The sequence below is a fragment of the Ursus americanus genome, chromosome 6 (assembly GCF_024610735.1).
Source record: "Ursus americanus isolate L20-20 chromosome 6, mUrsAme1.1.p, whole genome shotgun sequence".
Taxonomy (NCBI): Eukaryota; Metazoa; Chordata; class Mammalia; order Carnivora; family Ursidae; genus Ursus; species Ursus americanus.
In genome coordinates, this window is record NC_142132.1 from 68,662,132 (window position 1) to 68,688,510 (window position 26,379).

A 26,379-nucleotide genomic window follows, 5' to 3' on the forward strand; every position below is an offset into this window, starting at 1 on the left:
TATTCCAATATTTAATTAGTTTGTACTTGGTGAATGTTCCAGTAAGTCAGCATGTTTAGTTGGTAAAGGGTACATTTTGTAACCAACAGTGTTCACTAGACTGCCAAGTGCACAAAGCCACACGTACTATGAGAGCATGTCTATGGCATATGACTGGCAGCACCCCTTCGAGAAAAGTTTAGCAGACCAACATCGTTTTGGCCATTCTTGGGCGTGGCCCTTTGGAGGCAGACTTGAGAGATGACTCAATCTTTTGCTAGTGTAGACTGAGAAGTACTTCTTCAAAAAACACCTTCTGGTTTTGTCTACAGGTGTACTTTCGGAAGGTGGGATGGCTCTCCATTCAGCTAGGTTTGGTCAGATTCCTCTCTTCTCTAAACAAGGTCAACGTTTCTGTCTGCTTCTTGCCCTCTATGGCCCAGGCATCCACTGCTGGTCGACGATGCGCTCAGGCCCTTGCCAAGGACCACCTGCTGGTAAGCTTTTATTAGAGGCTGGACAGATTTGTGGAAAACTCTCTGATGAATGTGGAGTCTATCCTTTCTTCTGAAGTTTAGGGCTTATCCCTGAACCAAAACTTTCCCTCCTGTCTCCAACCCATCAGTGGTTCTGTGGGTTCTATCTTTCAAGTGTGACCCATCTACTTTTCTCCACCTTTCCCACCTCATTGTAGCTGTATTGTGCTCACCTCTGCCCGGGACCAGTCTCACTTTTTATTTTATTTTATTTTGTTTTATTTTATTTTATTTTATTTTATTTTATTTTATTTTATTTTATTTTATTTTATTTTATTTATTATTTGGAGAGAGAGGGAGAGAGAGAGAGTGCGTGCAGGGGGATGGGTAGAGGGAGAGAATCTTCAGGAGACTGTCTGCAGAGGGGGGAGCCTGACGTGGGGCTTGATCTCAAAGCCCCAAGATCATGACCTGAGCTGAAACCAAGAGTCAGATGCTCAACCAACTGAGCCACCTAGTGCCCCCGGTCTCTCTTTTCTATTCTTTCTCTTATCACGAGGGTTGGTCAGCTATGCTGATGGGTAGCCTGGAAGCTAAGAGTGGAGTGATCTTCCAGCTTTCAGGGGTCATCAGAATTTGAAAATATGCAAGAGACAGAATATGACACCCAAGGGGTGCCTGGGTGGCTCAGCCGTTAAGCATCTGCCTTCAGCTCAGGGTGTGATCCCAGACTCCTGGGATCGAGCCCCACATCAGGCTCCTCCGCTGGGAGCCTGCTTCTTCCTCTCCCACTCCCCCTGCTGTGTTCCCTCTCTCGCTGGCTGTCTATCTCTGTCAAATAAATAAATAAAATCTTAAAAAAAAAAATGTGACACCCAAGTCCTAAAATAGTTACTATGTGCCCCACAGAGAAGTTTGCAGATGCCTGTCCTAGGTGATCCTTTCTCCTTCAGAGGTCCAAATAGTCATTCACTCACTCATTCATTCATTCACTCATTTTCCAAATAGTCTTTTAAAATACACATCTTATAGTGTTCCTTTCTTGCTTCAACAGCCTCTTTTTGACTTAGAACAAAATCCAGACTACCACAGCTTGTAACTCTCTAATGATCTGGCTTTACCTGTCTTTCCAACTCATCCCATCACTGTCCCCATTACTACCTAATTCGTGCATCCTGACTTGTACAGCCTCAGGGCCCTTGAACTCTGTGTCCCATCTATTTAGAATATTCTTCCCATGGCTGGCTTCTCATGGCTGGCTTTCTTTCCACTTTCAAAGTCTCCCACCCCCAGGGGTCTCCGCTGAGCACACTATGTCTCTATTCCTGATCTGTATAGAGGGAGTGTGTATATTATCGCACACGCAGCTATGCAGACATCAATAGGGCCAGGATGATGCCTGGCACACAGGAGCCACCCAAACAATGTCAGTTGTTACAATGATTATTTAAGGAACCCATTCAGGTCCTCTTTATTTCTGCCTCTCCACATTTTGAAATAATCTAATGTCTGCCCCCCCATACAGACTGCATGCCCAAGGCAGATGGGCCCCGCTGGGTCTTGACTCCTGTTGGTTGGCTCTTGGGCTCCTGGCACAGTGTCTGGCACACAGTGACAGGAAAGGAAGGGGAGCGGGGAAGATCTCTCTCTGGTCCATAATGTCCTGACTCCCACAAAACCTGCATTCACTGGAGGCGTTTTGGAAGCGCACCTGTATGGTTCACAGGGCGGCTTCAGGAACAGCCTTAGGAAAAGCCTAGTTCTACATGGGGTATAGGAATGTTGAATATTTTCAGTACACCTCTCAGGTGCAGCCCACGAAAGACATCCCTTTTAGGATAAGTTCTAGAAATCCCTCTCCTTCCTCCAAATTCTTCGTATAATTTCTGTTCTCAGAAGGTTGAGAACTTTGTACCTTACTGGGGCTCCGTTCCCACTGGGGCCCACATTCTGGGTCTTCTTCGTCCTACATTTGATTCAAATTTATAGTTTACCTCTTCCCGATTATTTTTCAAATTCCTCCTCTTTTACCTTCTGTACTTTCCTGTAAGCAATGCCCAATTCCTGGCTGGGGTAAATCATTGAACTTGAGCCTCAGTTTCCTGGGCTGTAACAGTGGGAACCCCGCTGATGAAACGGTCAGAGAAGAGTGTGTGGAACACAGCAGCTATTAATTCAAGTTACTCTTTCCTTCAAACGAGCTTGCAATTCTAGAAGAAGCTGGCGAAGCAGGATTCAGTACAGATTAAGATGCTAAATGACCCCAAACGCACCCCCATGCACTCAAATTACTGACACAGAGATGTCAGAAATCTCCACTGACCGGACAACAACCGTGACTGATGTGGACTCTTTTGAACATTTATTAAAAAAGCAAAATGTATGTTCATCTCAAATAGAACAGTTAAAAATGGTAAAGCAATACAAAGGACTTGTTACTAGCAGCATTCAGTTGTTCGAATTTCCCGCCCTGCTTCTAGTCTGTTCCGGGCAAGCTTGGCCCCCCAGAGCTTGCTGTACCTACACCCCCCTTGTCGTAGTGCAGGTCAAACCAAAGTTTATAAAATTAACAATTTATGGTTAAATAAGCTTAAATAAGGGTGTTAAATACAAGACACTTCCTCAAAGCTTCTGTACAAAGATAAACAAATTTGGCATTGTGTACACAGGACTCTGCTGGCTCCCCGCCGATGGGAGGTTCTAGGAGATTCTAGGACGTAAGCAGGCGTGCGCTACTCAGCAGAGCGTTAACTATACACAGTGAACTAGGAGTCGAAGGGACTGCTTACTGAGCCATATACAAGGCATATGTATCTTGTTTTTTTTTAAACCAGAACACTGTTAATATTCAGGCACTGTTTGCTCCTGCAAATAAATAGTCTCTAAATGAACTGCATTCAAACTAGTGTTAAAGACATCAGCGCTGTTTTTTTTTAATCTCCCCCACGCGGCTTCTCCATCTAGTTACTATGCCCCTCTCTTATTGCTATGATAATGTGGCTGTGAGAAATAAAACTGCTGTACATCCAAAAAAATAGAGCACCTTTAACATTAAAGTCTATGTCTGATTATTTGTTTTGGGGTTTATGTTACAATACTACTAAAGCCCCGACTATGGTCAGCTGCTTTCCCCGTGTCTACCAGGTCACCTGCTGCAAGGCAGCGAAGCCCCGTGCTCCCCGTCCTGAGGTGCGCCCGCGCCAGAGCCCCACGGCCGCGGAGTCCCACACGAAGAGGTTCCCACCCCACGCCGGGGTTTACATTCATCTCGACTCCGGGGGTTACATTCATGTGCACAGGGCCTCGCTGTCCTCTGTCCTCTCTGCTGTCACCAGATGGCTTCCGGGAAAGCGTCGCCTCCCTACCCTGCGGGGGGGTGAGCGGTGCTAGACGGGGTGGGACGGCAAACACATCTACGATTGGCGGCAAGCACACTGAGAAACCACGCGTTGGCGAGTTCCCGGGGGGCGCGGGGCGTCTCCCCGAGGCCCCCCACCTCTGGCGGGCCGGGCCGGGTTAAGACTTCTTGTCGATGGTGTTGAAGAACCACTCAGTGAACTTGCGCAGCTGCGCCGTGGCCGTCTGCGACTCCTCCTGCAGCCGCATGTTGTCCTGGCGCAGGTGCTGCACTTCGGCCTGGAGCACCGCCTTGTCCTGCTTCTCCTGCGAAGAGCGCAGCAGACGTCACGCATGCCCGGCACATCCCCTGTCCCCGAGCTGCAGGCCCGGGACCCTCAGCCTCACTTCTGCGGGGACTCGGGGGCGGGACCTCCTCGGGGGTGACTGGCCTGCTCCTGGGGTCCACCAAGGACAGAGGGGGTTGGGGTGAACATCTGGCCTATTCCTTCCTGTCACTCTCCTTCACCCACAAAGGGTATCAAGATAGCTGTTATCTGGGAGAGATGACATCATCCTCCATCCAAACCCAGGAGACCATGGGAGGAGCTTGGGAGACACAGCTGGGACAAACGCACGAGCTTTCCGAGCGAACTCCCTCGCCACACACACCTGGTGTGAACACCGATGCTGGTCGCAGGTGTGTTTCTAATAAAGCGAGTACTTAGGCCTTTCACGCCCTCGTAAGCTGTCCCACTGCAGCGTGTTTCCATAATGACCTTCAGAGTTTGCCACTAAAAACTATGTAAAAATAATCAACACTTCCAGAAGAATCCCATCTGTGGTTCCCAATACACAGCAATGAACAAAACGTACAACCCTGAGTTTCAGTTCCCAAGTGCTGAAAGGGATGTCCTGCCCCAAAGAAGACAAAGGGTCACCGTCAGATTGTAACAATCGGTATTTTTTAAAAGATGGGATTTAACGTGACCACGGACGCCACCCGCAGCTCTGCCTCCGGCACTCCTCTGGGATGAGCTGGGGTCTGCAGCCTCTTCACGAGACTTTTCAGTCTACCGTTGGCACGTCTGGCACCTCCCTCAAGGTCCGCTTCTAGTTCCAGACCCCATGCACCCCCAATACCACCTGGATCACTGCTGAGAGACACCAGTCCTATAAGGAGGCTTGAGTATCACCTGAGGACAAGGCTCAACACTCCTTTCCTTCTGCCCCGACTCTCCCTAGTCACTCAGAGGTCCCCAACTCCGGCATGGCTCAGAACATCCCACATGCCTAAGGCCACCAGAGGCCCACCCCTCCAAGACCCTCTGCTCCTTTCCTGGTGACCTGTGGAACTGGTACTCTGCCATGAAAACCTTTGGAACTCTCAACCTCTTCCCTGAAATTCCCTTTATCCTCACACCTCTAGATGGATCCGGCCCTCTCCCGAGGACACTGCTTTCCTGGCTGCTCCCTAAGGGGGAGAGGCTGTCTGCCTGTCATGGGGACTTGGGACCTGGTGGTCCGGCAAAGAGCTTATCCCGCAGTGCCCAGGGAGTTTCTCCCCTAAAACTTCAGCTCTTCTGAGAAGTGTGACTAAGGTTATAGGACCTGCCACCCCTGCTCATTGCAATTATCTACTCTGTCTCCAGTCCCTCCCATCACTCATGGAAGATTCTAGAATGTGGTTTGCTTTTCTTCTCTCCCCTACCACTTGTCATGTTTGTTGATGATTCCAAATCCAATCCATTCTCTCCACCACTTCCTCTCTGTGATCTGGAAACCAAGCCCTCCTCAACCCCGGCTCCCACGGCCACATCCTGTGCCTTACCATTACCCATAAACCGCATAGTTTGCTCGTGCTTCAGCCTCCCATGTCCCAACCCCCATCCCTTGTCCTTTTAGAGTCATCTCTCCAGCATCCACTCCTCCAATAATTATCTAATGCACCAATTGTACCTTTTTTCACTGTCCCCTGCAGTGACAGTGACAGCATGTCTTCTCACCCAGCTTATACTCCAGGTCCCTCAGTTTAACCCCACCCTATAGATACACCAGGGGCTTTGTCTCTTCCTCTCTCTCTCTATCTTGATTTCCTATCTCAACTCTTATATTCAGCTCTCCAACTACCCTACAGCTGGAGGCAGGGTGCTGTCCCAGTTTGCTTGGGACCTTTCTGGTTCCGGCTCTGGAGAGTCCATATCCCGGAACCTCTCCACTCCAGGCAACTAACTCCTCTCAGGTCAGCTCATCAGTAGTTGGTACAACCGATCACTCCCTGAACCAAAAAACGCTAGCCTGTGTGTTTCCACCTCGCTCCGAAGACTGGCCGTCCAGAAGGCTCACCCTCATTTAGTCCTATTTCCCGCAATCCTTGGGTCCCCTTACAGTGAAAAATATGAGCTGGAGTCCAGAAAAGAGAATTAGACCTTAGGAGGCTTTGTTTCTGTTGTTGGCTTTGACTATCTTTTCTGAGTGTCTTCATTTTTGTTTCTACTGGTTGGAAGGGGGTGATTGTGCAGGACAGACTTCTGATTACAGATCGCAATGGATTCCTTTACCTTCCGAAGGTCAGTCTGCAGTTGTCGGAGAATCAACTCCAGCTGATTGACTTTCCCGGTCAGTGTCGATGGAGACCGCTCCCTAGAGAAGGAGGGTGGAGTCAGAAAGACTGAAGGCCATGGAAGTAAAGAGGTAGCATTCGGTACTTTTGTTGGTAAAGTTTTCACTCAAAGAATTATTTCATGTGCTTAGAGCCCAGCGAAGAAATACATAATATTATGTCAGATTTGGAAAGGGAACACATTCCTGCTTCGGTAGAAAATCCCTTCTGGATCTCTGTTGATTTAAAAAGGGATTCAGAATCTGCAGGCATATATATTGGTAACAAACAAATAAACAACCCAGAAGATAGATTATCTAAATCAGTTTAGCCAACTGAGACTAGGTAGACCATTGAGGTCCTGGGAACCAAATATAGATTCGATTTCCCCAATTTGTTTTTCTCTGTCAAGAAAATATCATGAGGCTCACTACCAAGATGAATGGGCCAGTTAACGGTCACACAAGTTCATAAGAAAATTGGAAGCAGGTAAAGAGTAAACATGTCAAGAATATAGGGGAGGGGCGCCTGGGTGGCACAGCGGTTAAGCGTCTGCCTTTGGCTCAGGGCGTGATCCCGGTGTTACGGGATCGAGCCCCACATCAGGCTCCTCTGCTATGAGCCTGCTTCTTCCTCTCCCACTCCCCCTGCTTGTGTTCCCTCTCTCACTGGCTGTCTCTATCTCTGTCAAATAAATAAATAAATAAATAAATAAATAAATCTTTAAAAAAAAAAAAAGAATATAGGGGAGCAAGACGGCTCCTTTGCCTAAGGCGGGGTCAAGGACCAGGCTTCTGGGGGGAGCTGTGCCCGTGGCAGGTCTGCACGTGCAGCCTGGCAGTGGGAGACTGATGCAAGGTCCCTGTCCATTGGGGCGGTGGCAGCAATTACCGGCAGATGCGGATCCTGGCCCCCACCCTCTGTCAGAGAGCCTCGTCACCATGGGCACCATGGGGTGACAAGTCTTAGCAGACAGGGACCGCCTACAGGGCAGAGCACTTCTGCTACCAAGAGCTGCCCACCCCCAGCAGGGCAGGGAGCAGGGTTTGCACAGGCTCTAGAGGACCCCATTATCTGAGTATGGGGTCCCCACTCAATCCCGTATCTGGATCCTGAAGGACCCAGGGGGCGCAGGCTGGAAACATCTCCTGGTGGCCTGGGCTTGGCTGAACCTGTTACTCAGGGGCCTGGGGAGTGGAGGGGGGGCTCACATACCCAGTCGCGTCCATGAAATCTTTGCCGCTGCCTGGGTCTACACATAAGGGCGGCTCCTGCGCGCCTTCCAGGTCCTGGCCGTGCTGCATATCGGTCAGGGTACAGAAGGACGCCACTCTCTGGTCTGAGGAGGGGAGACACACACACCATGAGTTTAGTCCTGGCCACAGGGCCATGTGTGTGGAAGCGGATTTAGCCACTAACCCCAAACACCCCGCCCCCCTCCCCAAATCAGTGACTGCCCTGTTTCAAACAAAACAAAGAAGAACACACTCAGGCAAGCTGCTGACAATCAGAAAGCATCAGGACTGGCTGTCCTCGGGGGCTGTATGGCATGCGCACACCACAGCCACGGGGACAATTAGCAGATCCTCGATTTGCTAGAGCCAATCTGCTTTCTTCCTTCCACATCTCAAGAAATGCCAAAGCGGCCGGCTGGGCACGAAATAACGGCGTCGCAGGATGACTTGGCTGGTCAGCAGAACCGAGGGGATGGCCCCCTCCTCCAGCGGGCCCCAAACCGGGGTGGGGGAGCATCCCGGAGACACAGCAGCCAGGACCCACGTCCCCTGTGCGTGCCAACCCTCCGAGCTCAGGGAACCATGCAGACGTGCAGACACGTGACACAGAAAGAAAAGGTTACAGAACATCCAGAGCCCATGGTCAGCCCCGGACAATCACCTAGATAGGACGGGTGGTGACAGAGCAGCCCAAGTTCTTCATCTGAGTCAAGACCTGAAATAAGATTTAGAATTTCCTATGAACAGTGGTATCTCTACGCATCTGGAAGCCTCTGCAGCCCACACAAGGCTCAGATAATGGGGTCCTGAGCCTGGGCGTGCATGCATGCACGTGTCTGTGTGTGTGTGTATGTGTCGTGCTGAACGAGGTGTGGCCCCTGACAGCCAATAATGTGCGATGCCAAGCAATGTGGTTCAACATGGCACGTGTAACGGTCCTGGCTGGGTGCACCCGCTTGTGTACAATGGAGAGGCGAGACCAACCGTAAGAACACATGACCATTTGGGGTTTGCTTAAATGACCCACTCTGTGAACACAAAACAGTGGTGGTGAGCGAGCTTGGCTACATAGCCTTACTAGAAACAGCAGCAGTAACAACGGTCAGCATGACTACCCTGCCTTATCTTGGCGCCGGGCCATTTCTATTCTTAGAACCGGTAACTTCACACTCAATGTTTCCCGAGCTAGGCAGGAAAGGGAATGTAATATTCTTTGAAACAGGCACCAGCCTGGCCCAGTTCCGCGGGCTGAACATGGACCCAAGAGCATCGGTCCACAAATGCTGAATGGCATGCACAAAAACAGGCCTGCGTTGGAACAAGGTGGAGGTGAGAAGCGAGAATACATCTAATTATCCACCTCCCCGTTCCCCGGCGGCTCCTTCCTCGGTGCCCGAGCACACGTACGCCTCTGCAGCTGGGGTCCAAGGGATACAGCAGGTGTATTAGTGCTGTGGTGTCTTTTTCATATGATTTGATTAATGGCTGAGAAACTGCACTCTGGTCCGCGTCAGGGGTGCTCTGTTCTTAATTTATCCCACTCGGTCTCCTCCGGCTGCTGGACGAGTCTCCTAATGAGGCTACCTGCTTGTCTGCTTTATGGAGGGTCCTGCACTTCTGTTAATTAGAAGGAACGGTGGAGGCTGCCAGCGCACATGGAGGAGGAAAGCGAGCTGGAACACCACCGGCCCTGTGCTGGGAGCTCCCAGCTGGGGCCCGGACCCTCCTGGAGCTGGTGCTGAGCGCCCCGCATGATCCCAGGGAATTCTCCAGCCTTGCAGCCCGCTTTCCAAGATCAGATGTCCCACCACCTGTGACAGGTACCCAGACGTCCTTCAACGAATGTGTCTATAAAGCTTTAAGGACGTCCTCCACACTTCAAAACTACGAGATGATGCACATTCTGCAACCATGCGTTCTGAGAGACCGTCGTGTTCCCAGTTTGGCGCGGACTCGTAGGATTTGGGCATATGATGAAACAATTTGTAATTTAATTAAGGTTGACAGCACAACTGGGTATTGCCTGTTTCTACACAGGATGGGATGTCAATGGCAGAGGTGGGGGCAGGAACGATGGGGCATACTGGCCGGGGCTAAGCAGCTTCAGGGGTGGGGTGGGGAGCGTCGGGGGCTGCCATGACGCCCAAGATAACCCTCTGTTCTGTGATGATCCCAAAAAACACCTCACAAAAAAAGAAAAATTAACAGAGGATTTATTTTTATTCTACGGTAAATTTACTGACAAAAAAGGAAAGTCAAAACAGATAAAGAATTTAGTTTTCTCACTCTTTAAAAGAGTTCCATTGACTCATCCAGATTTTACGCAATCCAGTGATAATTCGGTGAGTTTCCATCTTTCTTAATATATTTGAATCTGATGGTCCAGCCGAAATATCTGGCTGTAAATGTCTTCCCTTGCTCCATCTATTTCTACCTTAATTGATAAAATATCCACAAATTTGAGAGAAACAGAACTGGCTCTGGCAGTCATTCAAGCATTCCCTGGGGAGAAACAAGGTCCTACTGGTCAGAAGGCAAGAAGCCAGAAAGGGAGTTTTGCCAGCAATGTAATTTCACAAAAAGGATTTCACTTTGGATCTGAAAAGCTGGGAGGCTGAAATCCAAACAGAACGCCGCTTGATTAAGTCCAGACACTTACTGCTCTGTAAAATACCTAACCTTAGTGACAGTTTCCAGTGGGAGCTTTATTCTTCCACAGCTTATTTGTTTGACGATAACTATTCAGTAACAAGGAGTGACTGACATTGAACCCTGTGGCACAGACAAAACCGTAGAAGATAGGCCGGGGAGTCCAAACTTCATGTAAATGGGGACCGCAGCAGATACAATCACCCACAATCGACACAAATAGCCCGTTAGTCCTTCTCCTTCCCATTCTTCTCTGTGCAAGAACATTTGGCTAAGAGGAGGGGACAACACCAGGCATGGGGTACACATGGAACACTCCATCCCTTTAAATCATCTTAGAAAAACCTTACTTCAATGCGGTTTCTTGTTAGCGCATTTGGCACTACCCAAGAGCAAGGACAGTCAACAGTATATTCCACATCGGTCTGGAGCTGGGTAACGGCCGTGGCCCACACGGGCAGCCCGGAGCACCTGGGGATCAGTAAGGCCAGGCCTGCATCGGGGAGGCGCAGGGCTCTGATGGATTAGTCCTGCCTGCCGAGGGCGTGAACTAGGAGAAGGTAAGTGTGCTGGATACAGGCCATGCAGGCCATGCAAGCAGGAGGCACCATTCAACCAAACCCATGTCCCCAAACGAAGCTCTTCTAACGTGTCTCTGCTGTCACTACAAATGACACGGAAGCTGGGGCTTTGTAGCTACATGTCGGAAATTAGGGGCACTGATACGGAGCACTGGGCTTATCAGATCGTGGAGAGCTGACTTAACTGGCAACCAGGAAAGAAAAAAACAAAACAAAACGTTACACTGCATTTTGGACATAAATGCTTTGGCTCAGGCCTTTTACAGCCTGTCCGTAAGTGCTGCAAGATAATGGTCTAGAGTCTGCCTCTCAGTAACGAGCAAAGAAAAGTGCTGGGATTATGCTTCATTTAAGATGTAGCTACTGTCGCTGGCCCGAGACAGTTTCCTTACTTTTGAGATCATTTAAGTTGATTTACTATATTAAATTAACTTTGCATTTTTCATCTTAATAGCATTCTTCTTTTCTGTTTTTTGACTAATTATGTCACTTTGTTTATGCTTACACACACACACACACACACACACACACACACACACACACACACACACACTGTCCGTGTTCAAGTACCAGTAACTTCAGCAACTTTGTCAAGGCTGAGCTACTGCTTCACAAATGAGAACAGTCCTCATCGTAAAAAATGATGCTGATTACTCTCTGTTTAAAAACCAAGGGCAGGGGTGCCTGGGTGGTGCAGTCATTAAGCGTCTGCCTTCGGCTCAGGGTGTGATCCCGGGGTCCTGGGATCAAGTCCCACATCGGGCTCCTCTGCTGGGAGCCTGCTTCTTCCTCTCCCACTCCCCCTGCCTGTGTTCCCTCTCTCGCTGGCTGTCTCTCTCTCCATCAAATAAATAAATAAAATCTTTTAAAAAAAAAACAAGGGCATGTGGAGCATAATAGATGAAAAACATAAACTTGTATTTTTTCGGAAAATATGTTTCCGTGGACTATTTCACTGCCACAGTGGGGCCGATAAACGAGCTGTTGACTCTGCACGCGTCCTGCACACAGACACTCGGGGCATGTACACCTCCGTGCGCCCGTGAGAAGATGGCAGTTGTCACCACCATTCCAACAAAGGGCTGGAATCCAGAGGGGAGTTCGAGAAGCCTGGCCTGGTGTTGGCTGGGGGACCCGGCAATCCAGAGTCTCCCATCATTCGTCTGTAATTTCACCTTTTAAAGCCCGTTTGCACTTAAAACAGCATCCATTCAATCAAAGTTCCCCACCCGTTGCCCACTTGGGATATTTTGACAAATGAGAACTGCTTTAAATTCTAGCGCTTTTGAAGAGACTCCATGTCCCTTCCCCGGCTTCACTGCTGGACCCAGAGCCAGCTTTTCTGGTTGGGTTTGAGGGGGATGGGATCTGCTATATGCATTACTTGGCTCCCCCACACCTTACATTATTCCTCCTAACAAAGGGAATGATGCTTGCCAGACCAATAAGCGATGTATCTCATAGATTAGAAATTTCTCGGAGGCGCAAAGGGTCACATCTCGCCCGCGACAAGCAAAAGGATTGCACACACTAACACACACTTGAACTGCGACTCCGCCCAGTTTTGAACTTGATTGTCACAGGAAAGCGGAGGCCAGGGCATGGGCTTCCTGTCCTTGACTTACCTTCTCCCTCACAGGCCTATGAAGGAGATGCCGATGTTCTGACATTTGGTCTGATGGGCAGAGTTTGGTTCTCTGCCTATTTCCAGTAAGCAAGTTCTCAGGAATTGGATTTCTGGTCAAAGGGTGGGTCCACCTTTTGGCTCTAGCTACTTATTGTCATGCTGCACAAAAAGAGGGATCATTTTATCTTTGCAATGATACCAGTGGTGAATATTCTTCAGAACTTCCCAGAATGTGGGGCCATTTTTCATCTTTCAAAGGTGTGAGCTGATAGCTCATTATCATTCTGAATTTACACGCGTGATTGAACATTTTTCAAATACTTATTTCGTAATTCTACTTTTGTGGAGTGTGCGTCCCCATGCCTTGACCACCTGTTTATCAGGGATTTGGTGTTTTTTTCTGGGTAAGCCCCTCCACGCACTTGGGATGGTCTGGTTTTGCCCATCACGTTTACTACAAACCCTCCCCCATACTCCCCTGTTTATCTGAATGTTCTCTTTCAAGTTCGTAAAAAGCTAATACTTTTATCTCGCCATGTTGTATTTTGTATGTTCTCTCACTACCCGATAATTAAAGCATTACCTTGCTTCTAAGATGGTAATCCTACTTTACTGTTTCTAGAACTGACTTTTCTAAATCCTAAATCCAAGTGGAGTATATAAATTCCTTTCGCGTTTAACTCCAAATTTCATTCAGATTTTTGGTCTAGGCTCTTCCTCTTTTCTCCAAAAGGACTAATTTCTGTTTTTTTGAATCACTACTATGCTGTTTAATTATTATTGATTTACAGTAGATTTTCTTCGTGGACTATTTTTCATCTATTTCCAACTGGATGCAATTAAGCTCTTTAACATATCCTTCAGATATCTGAATTGAAACTGTACGAAATCTACAAATTCATTCAGGAAATTGATTCAGCATCTTTACTATAAGCTTCTTATCTTTACATATATTAGGACACTTCACTTACTGAAATGTCCTTTGCTTTCCTGAATTATAACTCTAATGATGGCTTAATTTCCAAAGAATGTATAGTCTGACCTTGCAGATACAGCTAAATGCCCTTGGTTACTGTTCTGGTTGAAGACTGTCTGCAAACATGGTTATGTGCACATGACAGCCTTCGCACCAAGGTGTGGAGCCCACCTCCCACCCTCTGGGATGCAGGATGGCCTCCAGCATGTGGGGGATACTGAGTCTTCCAAGACCAGGAGGCCCTGAGAAATCACCCAGCTCCTGCTTTTGCTCTCCTGATCGGATTGCCCTGCCGGAGATGGGGGTGCAGCCAGAGCCCAGCTGGACATACGAGTGAGGTCACCTTAATGTTCCAGTTCTAGCTGAGACCCAGCTGAATACAGCTTTGCCTGAGTGACTCCGGCTGAAACCACAGGGAGCAGAAGAACCATCCAGCTGAACCTAACCAACCCACAGAATCATGAGACATAAATTATCATGTGACACCCTTGTTTCCAGTCATTGATTTTGGGGTGGTTTTTTAATACAGAAATAGATAACTGAAAAAATTAACAATGCTTTGAAACAAAGCTTACAAAATACGAAATACATTTTAAAATATCTTACCTGGTTACTTTGTTCTATAATCTTGGGTAATTTCTTTTTTTAAAATTTGAATTCTTTTTATTTTTTTTAGATCAAGTATAATGAACATAGTGTTAATTAGTTTCAGATGTACAATATAATAGTTCAACAACTCTATACATTTTTCAGTGCTCAAGATAAGTGTCCTCTTAATCTATTTTTTTAACTTTCATATTTTCTAGATAGAGAAGCATATGTATAAATATCTTTTTATCTCCAAAATTTATTCCTTTTTTCTTTGCATTGCTGGTGTAATTGTCAAGTACTTCACTATAGAATGAAAGGACACGGTCTCAAAGGATGACCCTGTCTGGTTTCTGGACTGAAGGTACCTGCTTATAAACCATTTTTTTCCATCAGGTATTATGTAACTACTTGGAATAAAGTAGATCTTCTTCATTAGGTTTTAAAGGTATCTCTCAAATCTCAATTTTTATTAGAAAAATTTCTCAATTTTTGGGAAATTGGTATGACAACTTTTTAAAAATTTTTATTTATTTATTTTAAAGATTTATCTATTTTACAGATAGAGAGAGAGAGCTGTAGAGGGAGAGGGAGAAGTAGGCTCCATGATGAGCAGGGAGCCTGATGCAAGACTCGATCCCAGGACCCTGGGATCATGACCTGAGCTGAAGGCAGACGGTTAATGGCTGAGCCACCCAGGTGCCTGATACAATAACTTTTAACTATTTCATCTACTATAACTTTTTGTAATTAGAAGTTTTTCTTTTATTAAACTGGCTAAACTCTCACCAATAACAATGGATAATCTTTTCAATCTCCTACTGAATTTCATCTAAGCTTAACATCGCGATTAATGACTGAGATTGTCTTAGGATTTTTCTTTTCTTGTGTGTTATCAGGAAAGAATCCTCTCATGCAATTATTGGCTGCTTCTAAATTTCAAGAAAAATTTATACAGGGACATCATTATTCTTTGAAGCTTTGAAAACAATGAGCTCTAAACGCATTAGTTTCAGGTGACATTTGGGATTTGGGGATATTCTTAGATAACATTTCAATACCCTCCATATTTGGGCCATTGACAGTTTCTTATGCACCATCCCGTTTTCTTGCTAGAAATACCCAAATATCTTATTCATCGTATTTCTTCCTATAGAGCTGCCTGACATTCCTTAATAATTTTTATTTCTCTTATGTATTGGTGAATGCTAATCTCTTTTCTCATTTCTAATCTTGTTCATTTGTATTTTCCATTTCTTGATCAAATTTGTGTTAACAATGTTCTAAGAAAAATTAATCATTGATTTTGTTTATAAATTGCACTGAAAATTCATTCGTCAGTTCACAAAAAATCTATTTGATTTCCTTCTTTTTTGTTTGCTTTCACAGCTTTAATAGAATCTTTCTGAAGTATAGTTCAGTTGGTTAATTTTCATTTTTTTCCCATTTAAATAAATGTTTCTGAAAGCAGCACATTTTTGTTTAAGGACTATTCTCTGGCTGCAGTCCAAAGATTCTAATAGGTAGCATCTTTTTATCATCAGTTACGAAAAAAGAAAAAATGTCCTCATATTCCTGAATGCTGCCTAGAATAATGATAATGAATTACATTAAGAGTTCCAAATGTTCAGAATTTTTTGTTTGTGTTTTTCTTCTGATTTTCTTACTTAATTCTATTTTCATTGCCTTGTGGTCAGAAATGTATGGAAATGCTCTTGTCTTTGGAGAAGCCTCTCTTACGGTAACAGAGTATGTTATGTTCTGTGTGCCAACAGAGTTTAGATATATTTAAACAACCCTGATTAGGGCAGATTAGTTTGGTACCCCCGCTCTACGTTTTTTTTTTTTTTTTAAGATTTTATTTATTTATTTGAGAGAGCAAGACAGCTAGTGAAGGAGTGCAAGTAGGAGGAGCTGCAGAGGGAGGGGGGAAGCAGGCTCCCCGCTGAGCAGGGAGCCTGACTCAGGGCTTGATCCCAGGATCTGGGGAGCATGACCTGAGCCAAAGGCAGATGCTTCACTGACTGAGGCATCCAGGCGCCCAACACTGCTCTATTCTTGAATGGTATAGTAAAAAATCGAAATTCTTACACTCCTGTATCCAGTGTCAATTTTAGCTCTTAAACGAAGATAAATACATCATTTGCCAAGGTGTGGAACATAAGCAGATCAATGGGGGAGAGGCACACCTGCTTGGATCGATCACACCGGTGGATCCTACGAGAGTCACAGTATTAATAGGCAGACGCATTCCATTTTTTGAAGCGTGTTTTCAGATGGGTTGACTGCTTATGTCGATATAGTGGCACAGCGTTATTCAGAGCACTCTGAGCTCAGTAAGGCATTCTGAACTGCCTGTATTAGCTTGTAACAATGAAGCAGACACATCGGGGATTTTTTTGGACTATCTTTATCATGTTTAGTCTAGCTCAGAAATGGTTCTGGGAACTGGTACAGAAAGATCACGTCCCAGGCAGGGCAACTGGGTTATCTCAGTGAAGACATTTCTCTGTCAAGTGCTGAGGTGACTGATGAAGCCCACTCGCCACCATGCCAGTGCGTGTCAGGGTGGACCCGACACCGACACAAGGGAATCTGATCAGCAAAACTGGTCTGGAGTTGCCAATTCCCAACTGTGTTTTCCTAAGCGGGCTATTGTCTCAAGGTGGTATGCCGCCCTACAGAGCAGCCCTGAAAATTACTGCAATTTTGAAATACAATTTGTAAATGTTTGGAAACTTCAGAAAGGTCAGATAACCAAAGTCTTTTCCTTGGCAAATAGAACCCCATGATCTCTCTGTTTGGCTCACGTGCCATGCACCTGAGGCACCATCTATCTGCTATTTCCACGCCATGCTTTTTCTCCTTTGTCTGTGGGTGCCCAACTCCCACCCAGACTCTAACTTCAGCTCAGAACTACTCTCTGATGAATAGGATGGCCGAAGTGGAAGTTTAAGACTTTCAGAAGCCTTCCATGTTCTTTGGTAAAGGTTTTCATTTTATGGACAAGAAGACTGAATGAAGCCTAATGCAAGTAATCGTGGACCTCCGAGGATTACTGTCAAACATTTGTTGTTGGCCCAAAGTGTGGCCATTATGGTAGTTAAGGGACGTGTCCAAAGGCCCACAGCTCAGCTGCTAAGCTGTGACTGTGACCAGAGTCCCTGGGTTGAGACCTTTGTCACTGCTGGGTACGCCATTTTGCTTTTTCCACTTCCTGCTCTTAATCTGGAAAGATCCATTTCAAAGTGGTGATTTTATTCTGAAGAGTAGAAGGGAACCAAGCAAAGACACAAATGGGGGAGAGTATGTGGATCCAGAGATAAGCCTATAAATATTGTTTCAAATCTGAAAAATGAGCATGAAATGCAAATGGACCTTCAGAGGTCAAAGACTACGCCGAGTTGGTAGAGCTCAGGTACCCTGTGCATTTGATACCTACATACTCTTCGGGACTAGCTCTTCTCATTTAGTTATCTTGGCACGTGCTCGATAAATAAAAACAAGATAAATAAAACAAGCAGCCTACCCATGAGACACGCATCACCTAATAAGAAGACACAAACAAGTGAATAAAGCAATATTCAGCCTGCTAAGTACCGTGCAAATATTATGCAGTGGAGAACACCGCAGAGGACAGAATAGATGTTCTTATATTCTCCTGGGGGTAGTAAGACAGCACAGTGTGTACAGAACATGCCAGAGAAAATGCTGTTACCTGTTGTCTGGGTTGCTCTGGACAGAGGTAAGGACAGCATTCCTGCCTTTTGGGGCTAGGTCACATATATGTCAGTTTGGAAACACTGCAAATAACTGGGCCATGGGCCCAGTTGGTTCTAAAACCAACTTCGGGTAATGTCAAGGGAACAAAGGCTGCATCACAGAGCAGACAGGGCATTCTGAGGCTTCCACAAGGAATAAGTATTTTGCAAGGAGGTGAGCCAAGGACCCTGACTCCTATTAAGGGAGTAGTAGGACCTGTTCATTTTGCAGAAATTTCCTAACAGAGTTTCCCTTTACTTATCTACTGAAGCTAAACGTCCCTGGTGTCTGAATTAGCTTGCGAGTAGCCTTCACCTTCCCCCAACCCCCAAAGCTTAGGATCGGAGGCACCGATCCTAATTACTTAGAGCAGGAGAGAAGAGATGGGCTGCTCCGGTGGCTGCAGCCCCTCCCGTGGGGACGGCTGCGAACACGGATCTCCACCAGGATGCTGCAGCCCAGGCACACGGGGATTCTCAAATAGGACCCTACTAAAATGGCCCTGTCTCCCTTGCAGTTCTGCCAGTCACCCCAGGAGTAGCTGTAACCCTGGAAGGACAGCACCGGCAAATGGCGAAAGTCATAATCCTGGGTCGTGGGTTGCCCCTGTACCCACAGGTACCGTCCTGAGGATGCGGACAAAGCATCTTTCTTGTTTGGGTCTGCCTTGACCTGCAAACTGGGACAATGGTATTTCCTCCAGAGCACCTTCAACCTTCTAAAATTCAGGCCAGCGGGGCGGCTGGAGGGGCCCTCAGAGATGGGTGTGCCCGGCTACCCCAGTGACCACGCTGCTGGAGGCGGAAGCCGAGGCCCAGCCAGGGAGAGCCAGGGGCTCGGGTCGGACGGATCACGCTGCATCTGCGCATATGTCAAGGCACCAGACCCCTCGCGTGTGCCAGTCCTGCCACACCAGGCCCTCTGAGGGCCCTTCCTTTCTAGCTCCCCTCATCACACTCGGAGGAAAGAGACAATCTGTGTCCTACATATTCACCTCCACATTTCAGGTAAGAAAACAGAGGTCAAAGAGGAAAAGTGACTTGTCCCGGGTCATAGCTGGTGCCTGAGCTGGAATTCAGGTTTGCAGTCCTTCGCCCAGTGCTCAGTTCATGAAATGGCACCGTCTCCCTAAGGAAATGTCCTTATTGACAGCTCAAGCCTTCCCCGGCTGGTTTTCGTCCACAAAGATGTGTCAGGTATCCAAAACCATAACTCAGACAAGCCCAAATACAGCCACGTTTCCCACGCTGATGCCCCAGGCCCTGGAGGCTGCAAGTTTTTACCTTCAAACGCCCTCGCCGCGTCCACGAGGTGGGACCAATCTAAGCCCGTGGCCGTGTCCGGGAGGGGCATCAGGCCAGGATCCGCACACTTGGACTTATCCGATAAGGACCCATCGGAGAACCAGAACTCATCTAAACAGAAACAAAGCCAGAGCGTCAGATGGATGGCTGTGCGGGGCACAGGCGGCCGCTCCAAGGGCCCGGGGAACTTCTTACGGCAGACCTCCTGCCCCCAGCAAAATGGGGGAGAGTACGGTGCAGTTCTCCAAAAGACACACGGCTGGAAAGATGCAGATCTGCAGAGAAGCCACGACCTACGGATTCGTTCCGAGGTCGGCCAGCGATGCCCCGGGATGGAAGAGACTTTAGAATGGAGCAGTCCTGTGGTACAGTATTGAAATCTGGCCGTGTCCTTCTAGGCTGGGCTTCTCCTGAGGACATCCATCTGCGTCTGCCTAGCTGCAAGATCGGGTCCTATTTCTGTAGGCATTACTTCCCCCGTCCAAGTGCTGCAGACTTCGACAGTACACAGGGTTTGGTACAGTCTCTCTCTAGCCCGATGGTTTAAAAAGCTTCCAGAAGAATGCAGTTATGTAAGCAGAGCACACGTTCAGGATGCCCCAAATACCAGTTTATTGTGAAAGTGCAGGAGGACTGACTTTACCTTCATTACTGACGGGCAAGAAAGAGGAGAGACAGCCTTTCTCATGCTATGTGCAAATACGGCGGTTGGACGGCTTTGCGGACTCGCAGAGCTGGCTCATCACTGGCTAAACCAGAAACCCCTTGCTGTCCAGCATGGAATTTTGTCTGTCCTTTGTCTGTACAAATGGACCTTTTAAGGTTTCTTTTTCTTTTTCCACTGTCATCACGGAGCTGAAGTGTTTATGTCATTGATAAAACTAGTTGTTAGAACTCACTACGCATCTGAGGACAAATTTTTCAAAGGCTTCACCCGGACTGTCTCTGACATGTCTTTTCTGAACCTGCCCCAGACGCGGCACGCAGCTGCCTGTGAACACATCTGCCTAATGAGACCAATCAAAATAATGACCACCTGGCTGTCTGAGCCCGCAATTAAGTTAAGTAAGGGGCATAATTAACCCAATGCACCTGTAATTTTTGTTCCCACACCCTTTGGGATAGCTGTGAAAGGCTGGCATCTGGACGGGAGAGTGAGCGGTGGTGTTTGACCTTGAGCTTGACGGGCACTAAGGGTCTTCCACCTGCTTGACACCTTCACAGGCAGCTCTCAGCCAACCCCCACCCAGCGCTGCGAAACCCATGCAACCACTCGTTTTCAGCCCTACCACGTTTAGCCCTGCTCATATTCCATTGTCAAGGGAATCTGGTTATGGATGTCCTGTCCACACCGCTCCTGCCACTCTCCTTCTCCACAGGCTCATCTCCTTTGAAATAAGAACCATCTATACTTGTTCCACATGCACAGTCCCTGTCCAGGCCATGGAGGAATAGGGAGCCTTGGAAGCAGCAAAGCTGGAGTGCGAGCCAGGAGAGCGGAAAGTTAGCACTCAAGGCTCCCTCCTCTCTTGCTGGGTTCTCCAGGAACCCAGGAAAGTCAGCTTGGCAGAGCTGGGCTGAAGCCCCTCCCAGGCCTCAGGCATCAATCAGAAATTGAAGGTTTAAGCCCCAAGCAGAATGGTCCAGAAGCCCAGGGATCTTCAATGACGTGAAAATCACTTCCTTTGTCTCCAAACACGTGGGCTGCTTTGCTTAAAGCAAGTTTTCCACTAAGTGTACAGGGATTATTTGACTAGGTGGCAGGTACATTTGTGACCATTTCTATGTGACCAGAGCTCTTCGGGAATCACGTTAAGAGTGCGGCAGCCCTGTGAAGGGTGCACCAGGCTGGCTAGAACCCGTGTGCCCCTGGGCACTCCCCTGCTCCTTCTGCCTCTCCTTCCCTCCTCGGGGAGGAAAACAGTATGGACTGGAGAATTCATCAGGTAAATGAACATTCCTATGGAAAGGACACTATGAGAGTCATGCTTTACTAAAAAAATGCCAACTTGAGGATTTTCTTTGCCTTTATAAATAACCCTTCACCCGAGCTTCTGGCATCATAAAGCCTAAAATCGAACTTAATGCATGCTAACTTTTCCCTGCTCTCCACCAGGCAACGACATCCTTCTTGGCTCTCACAGGAGCCATGTGAAAAGAGGGGTGGGATGCAAACTGAATGGGGCACTAGGCTAACATCCCTGTGCCCCGCTCCGCCTGTGCCTCCAGCAGCTGCGTGCTCCAAGAGCCACCTTCCCCAAACACCATCGGAGTACTGACAGTCTTGGGATGCTTCAACGATTCCTGAGCAGCCTGAAATTCCATGATCTGTGGCCATCTGTCATTGAGCCACGGCACACATCTGATCCTGGTGGCCAGGAAGCCAAAGCCCAGAGTGAGTGAGGGAGTGAGCGAGTGCGCCCAGCTATTCACCCAGCAGGCAGGTCCTAAAGCTCTGCTCGCAAGTCAAGTCACCTGGAGGCCACTTGCAAAGAATGTGATGACTCCAGGATGTGGGAAGGTCTCAGGGCGTAAAAAGAGGGAAATACAGTGGGTGGTCTTTTTTTCCTTTTTTAAAGGTTTTATTTATTTATCAGAGAGAGAGAGAAAGAGGCAGGCAGAGGGAGAAGCAGGCTCCCTGCTGAGCAGGGATTCCAGACCTGGGATCAAGACCTGAGCCAAAGACAGACGCTTAACTGACTGAGCCACCTGTCTTTCTTCTTTACTACAAACTAATATCCCCTCTTCCCCAGTTTGGGAATGGAACTTTTGTGTTTACTGGAGACTATGGAACTGGCAAAGATGATCAGTAGAAAGTCTCCTTTCCCCCAAGGTTTACTTGGAGTGTATCGGCTGACCTGTCTATCTGTGATGTACTTACTAAGTGACAACTGTATGCCTCATGTTGTGTTGTGTTTGGGACAGTGGTGGATAAGGCGGACAAGGCCCATCCTCTCTGGGAGTTTGTAAAAGATGGGGGGAAAATAAATAAACAAGGTAATATAAGTAGTGACAAGTCTTTCAAAGAAAACAAAACAAGGAGGGGGGTGGAAATGGGACTCAGGAGCCTGAGGGCTTGTTGGGGGTGGGCTTATCTCAGGCACGGGCACTCCCTGACACACCAGTGATGGTAAGGAGCTGCTTGATTGCTTGACGAAGAGCACAGTTCTGCTAGAAAAGCTCTAGGGATTTTTTTTGTTGTTGATTTTTTTTTCGCTATTTTTTATTTATTTATTTATTTATTTATTTATTTATTTATTTATTTATTTATTTATTTATTTATATTAGTAACATACACTGCAGTATTTGTTTCAGGGGTGCAGGTCCGTGATTCATCAGTCTTACACAACACACAGCGCTCACCACAACACATACCCTCCCCATGCGCACCACCCAGCGCCCCATCCCCCCACCTCCCCTGCCCTCCAGCAACCCTCAGTTTATTTTCTGAGATTAAGAGTTATCTCCCTCTCTGGTTTCATCTTGTTTAATTTTTTCTTCTTTTCCCCTATGATCCTCTTCCTTGTTTCTTAAATTCCACGTATTAGTGAGATCATATGATAATTGTCTTTCTCTGATTGACTTATTTCACTTAGCATAATATCCTCTAGTTGGGAGTTCATCAGGGTAAAAAGCTTTTGCAAAGGAAAGGAAACAGTCAACAAAACCAAAAGATAACCGACAGAATGGGAAAAGATATTTGCAAATAACATATCAGATAAAGGGCTAGTATCCAAAGTTTATAAAGAACTTACCAAACTCAATACCCAAAGAACAAATAATCCAATCAAGAAATGGGCAGAAGACATGAACAGAGATTTCTGCAAAGAAGACATACAGATGGCCAACAGACACATGAAAAAGTGCTCCACGTCACTCGGCATCAGGGAAATACAAATTCAAACCATAATGAGGTACCACCTCACACCAGTCAGAATGGCTAAAATTAACAAGTCAGGAAACGACAGATACTGGAGAGGATGCGGAGAAAGGGGGACCCTTTTATACTGTTGGTGGGAAGCGAGCTGGTGCAGCCACTCTGGAAAACAGTATTGAGGCTCCTCAAAGAGTTGAAAACAGAGCTACCTTATGACCCAGCAATTACACTACTGGGTGTTTACCCCAAAGATACAAATGTAGTGACCCAAATGTGCACCTGCACCCCAAAGTTTATAGCAGCAATGTCCACAATAGCCAAACTGTCGAAGGAGTCTAGATGTCCATCGACAGATGAATGGATAAAAAAGATGTGGTCTATGTACACAGTGGAATATTACACAGACTTCTAAAATGAAATCTTGCCATTTGCAACTACATGGTTGCAATAAATATTGCATCATTTGTCAGTGAGCAGGAAGATCCTAGTGTCAATGGGCAGTCCCCTTAAATGACGGAACAGCACCTAAATTCTCCTTTGAATTATCACAATGAAAATCACCTCAATTTCTTTTCAATTGTTTGGAAAGTCATATAATTGACAAAAAAAAAAAAAAAAAAAAAGGTTAATTTTTTTTTTTTTTTTTGGGTCTGAGACTCAAAACCACCACCAATCCTTTAGAATACTTTTGATGGGCGGTAGATATCACCACTGCCATCACCTACACAGGCTTCCTGAGCCTCTTCTGCCTTCCAGGCCCCACAGGTAACTATGTCAGCACCCAGGGATAGGACGACCAGCAAGAGCCAGGTTCAGCCCTTGAGGAGCCCAGTCAGCAAGCAGATAAGACTTGCTGGTGCTTCTGGGGCTGGGGGGGAGGTGTCTGGTATGGCGCAGGCAGCGAGCCACCCCCACCCTCGGTGCACACGACGGCAGCTGCAACTGGCTAGCTTCCTGAGTTTTACAGAGGAGGAAGAAAAGGTACCACTTGTCTTAGGTATCAAACCTTTTATTTCAAATCCAGCTCCCAGAGCTAGCGTTCTGTCAGGAGCACACACTGCTCTTTGGGCCAATTCAAAGAAGAAAGTGGCTTGTGGATTCTGAAGGATGGCTCATATCCAGACACTGATGCCCGGACCCTTGCTCTCCAGCCCAGATGTTGATCTTGTGACCCTTGCTTCCTGTTTGTTTACCCGTGACCGGAAAGTGCTGCCCATCTCTTCTGAGTCTGACTTTATTTGTTGTTATAAATGCTGTGGGGCCTTCCTGATGGTCCGATAGCTAGGGTTTCGCAATTCCTCTCCAAAAACCAGGGAAGACTGACAACATTTGAAAAAGAGAAACAAGTGCCCTATGGAATCAGTCAAACCCTGCCCTGCCACGGATGGTCCACGGATGCCTTCTGTAATGCCTACTGTAGCAAGGGTCACCTTCTGCCTATTAGCAGCTCTTACCACCTACGCCCCACATGCTGAGCCTATAGCTGGGCCTGCAGCATCTTGTGTGAGTACTGAATTACAAGGAAAAATACCCATTTTATTTATTCTAAACTTTCCCTCTATTTAAGCCTCAAGGGGCATCCTTTGGGAGAGGCCTAGGTCAAAACTACAGGATTTGGAAACACACAGAAGTTGATGCTCTGTTCTTATCTTTTGAAATTTAAGAACTCTTTTGAGTCTATGCTCATAGGAACATTTCAACCATTCCTTGAAGAGCTTTGATCTCCATTAAAAAAAACCCAGGAATTCTCACAGAAGACCCCAAATAGCCAAAGCAACCTTGAAAAAGAAAAGCAAAGCTAGAGGTTTCACACACCAGATTTCAAATTCTATTACAAAGCTGCACTAATCAAAACAGTATGGCACAAAAACAGACACATAGATCAATGGAACAGAACAGAAAGCCTAGAAATAAACCCAAAACTATATGGTCAATTAATCTTTGACAAAGGAGACAAGAGTATGCAATGGGAAGAAGACAGCTTCTTCAACAAATGATGCTGGGAAAACTGGACAGCCACATGAAAAAGAATGAAACTAGACCACTTTCTTCCACTAAACACAAAAATAAATTAAAAATGGATTAGGGACTTAAATATATTTTTTTAAGATTTTATTTGTTTATTTGACAGAGAGAGACAGCCAGCGAGAGAGGGAACACAAGCAGGGGGAGCGGGAGAGGAAGAAGCAGGCTCCCAGCAGAGGAGCCTGATGTGGGGCTCAATCCCAGAAGACCAGGATCACACCCTGAGCTGAAGGCAGATGCTTAACAACTGAGCCACCCAGGAGCCCCTAGGGACTTAAATATTAAACCTAAAAGACCATTAAAATCCTAGAAGAGAGCACAGGCAGTAATTTCTCTGACACTGACCACAGCAGCTTCTTTCTAGATCTGACTTCTGAGGCAAGGGAAACAAAAGCAAAAATAAACTATTGGGACTACATCAACATAAAAAGCTTCTGCAAAGCAGAGGGGAAATCAACAAAACTAAAAGATGACCTACTGAATGGAAAAAGATATCTGCAAATGACATATCTGAGAAAGGATTAGTATCCAAAATACATAAAGAACGTCTACAACTCAACACCAAAAAACCAAATAATCCAATTTAAAAATGGGCAGAAGACATGAACAGACATTTCTCCAAAGACGGCATCCAGATGGCCAACAGACACATGTAAAGATGCTCGACATCACTCATCATCAGGGACATGCAAATTAAAACCACAATGAGATGTCACCTCACACCTGTCAAAATGGCTAAAACCAAAAACACAAGGAACAACAATTGTTGACAAGGAGGTGCAGAAAAAGAACCCTTCATGCGTTACTGGTGGGAATGTAAACCGGGGCAGCCACTGTGGAAAACAGTATGGAGGGTCCTCAAAAAGTCAGAAATGGAACCTCCATATCATCCAGTAATTGCACTACTGGCTATTTACCCAAAGAATATGAAAACACTAATTCAAAGGGATACATGCACCCCTATGTTTATAGCAGCAGTATTTATAATAGACAATCTATGGAAGCAGCCCAAGTGTCCACTGATAGAAGAGTGGACAAAGAAGATGTGGTATGTATGTGCGCGCGCACACACACACACACACACACACACACACAAACTGGAATGTTATTTAGCCATAAAGAAGAACGAAATCTTGCCATTTGCAACAACATGGATGGATCTAGAGAGTATAATGCTAAGTGAAAGAAGTTAGAGAAAGACAAATACTGTATGATTTCACTCATATGTGGAATTTAGGAAACAAAACAAAGGGGAAAAAAAGAGACAAACCAAAAAATAGACTCTTAACTACGGAGAAGAAATTGATGGTTACCAGAGGGGAGGTAGGTGGGGGGATGGGGGAAATAGGTGATGGGGATTAG

General features: G+C 46.6%; 1 protein-coding gene across 9 annotated transcripts in view; it reads right to left on the reverse strand.

Annotated features, from left to right (window-relative positions):
• Nucleotides 1-2,795: 2,795 nt before the first annotated feature.
• The window catches only part of SIPA1L2 (signal induced proliferation associated 1 like 2), a 212,949-nt gene continuing 189,365 nt past the window's right edge, over nt 2,796-26,379 (reverse strand). For 7 of the 9 annotated variants that reach the window (XM_087863121.1, XM_045783690.2, XM_087863125.1 and 4 more), the window contains 5 exons: nt 19,095-19,226; nt 8,290-8,343; nt 7,609-7,732; nt 6,353-6,434; nt 2,796-4,118 (listed from right to left, as the gene is read on the reverse strand). In XM_087863121.1, the coding sequence (XP_087719247.1) occupies nt 3,972-4,118; nt 6,353-6,434; nt 7,609-7,732; nt 8,290-8,343; nt 19,095-19,226 (539 nt within the window). In that variant the 3' untranslated portion in view covers nt 2,796-3,971. The remainder of the gene's footprint in view (nt 4,119-6,352; nt 6,435-7,608; nt 7,733-8,289; nt 8,344-19,094; nt 19,227-26,379) is intronic. The other 2 variants (XM_045783693.2, XM_087863124.1) reach the window with 1 other exon arrangement.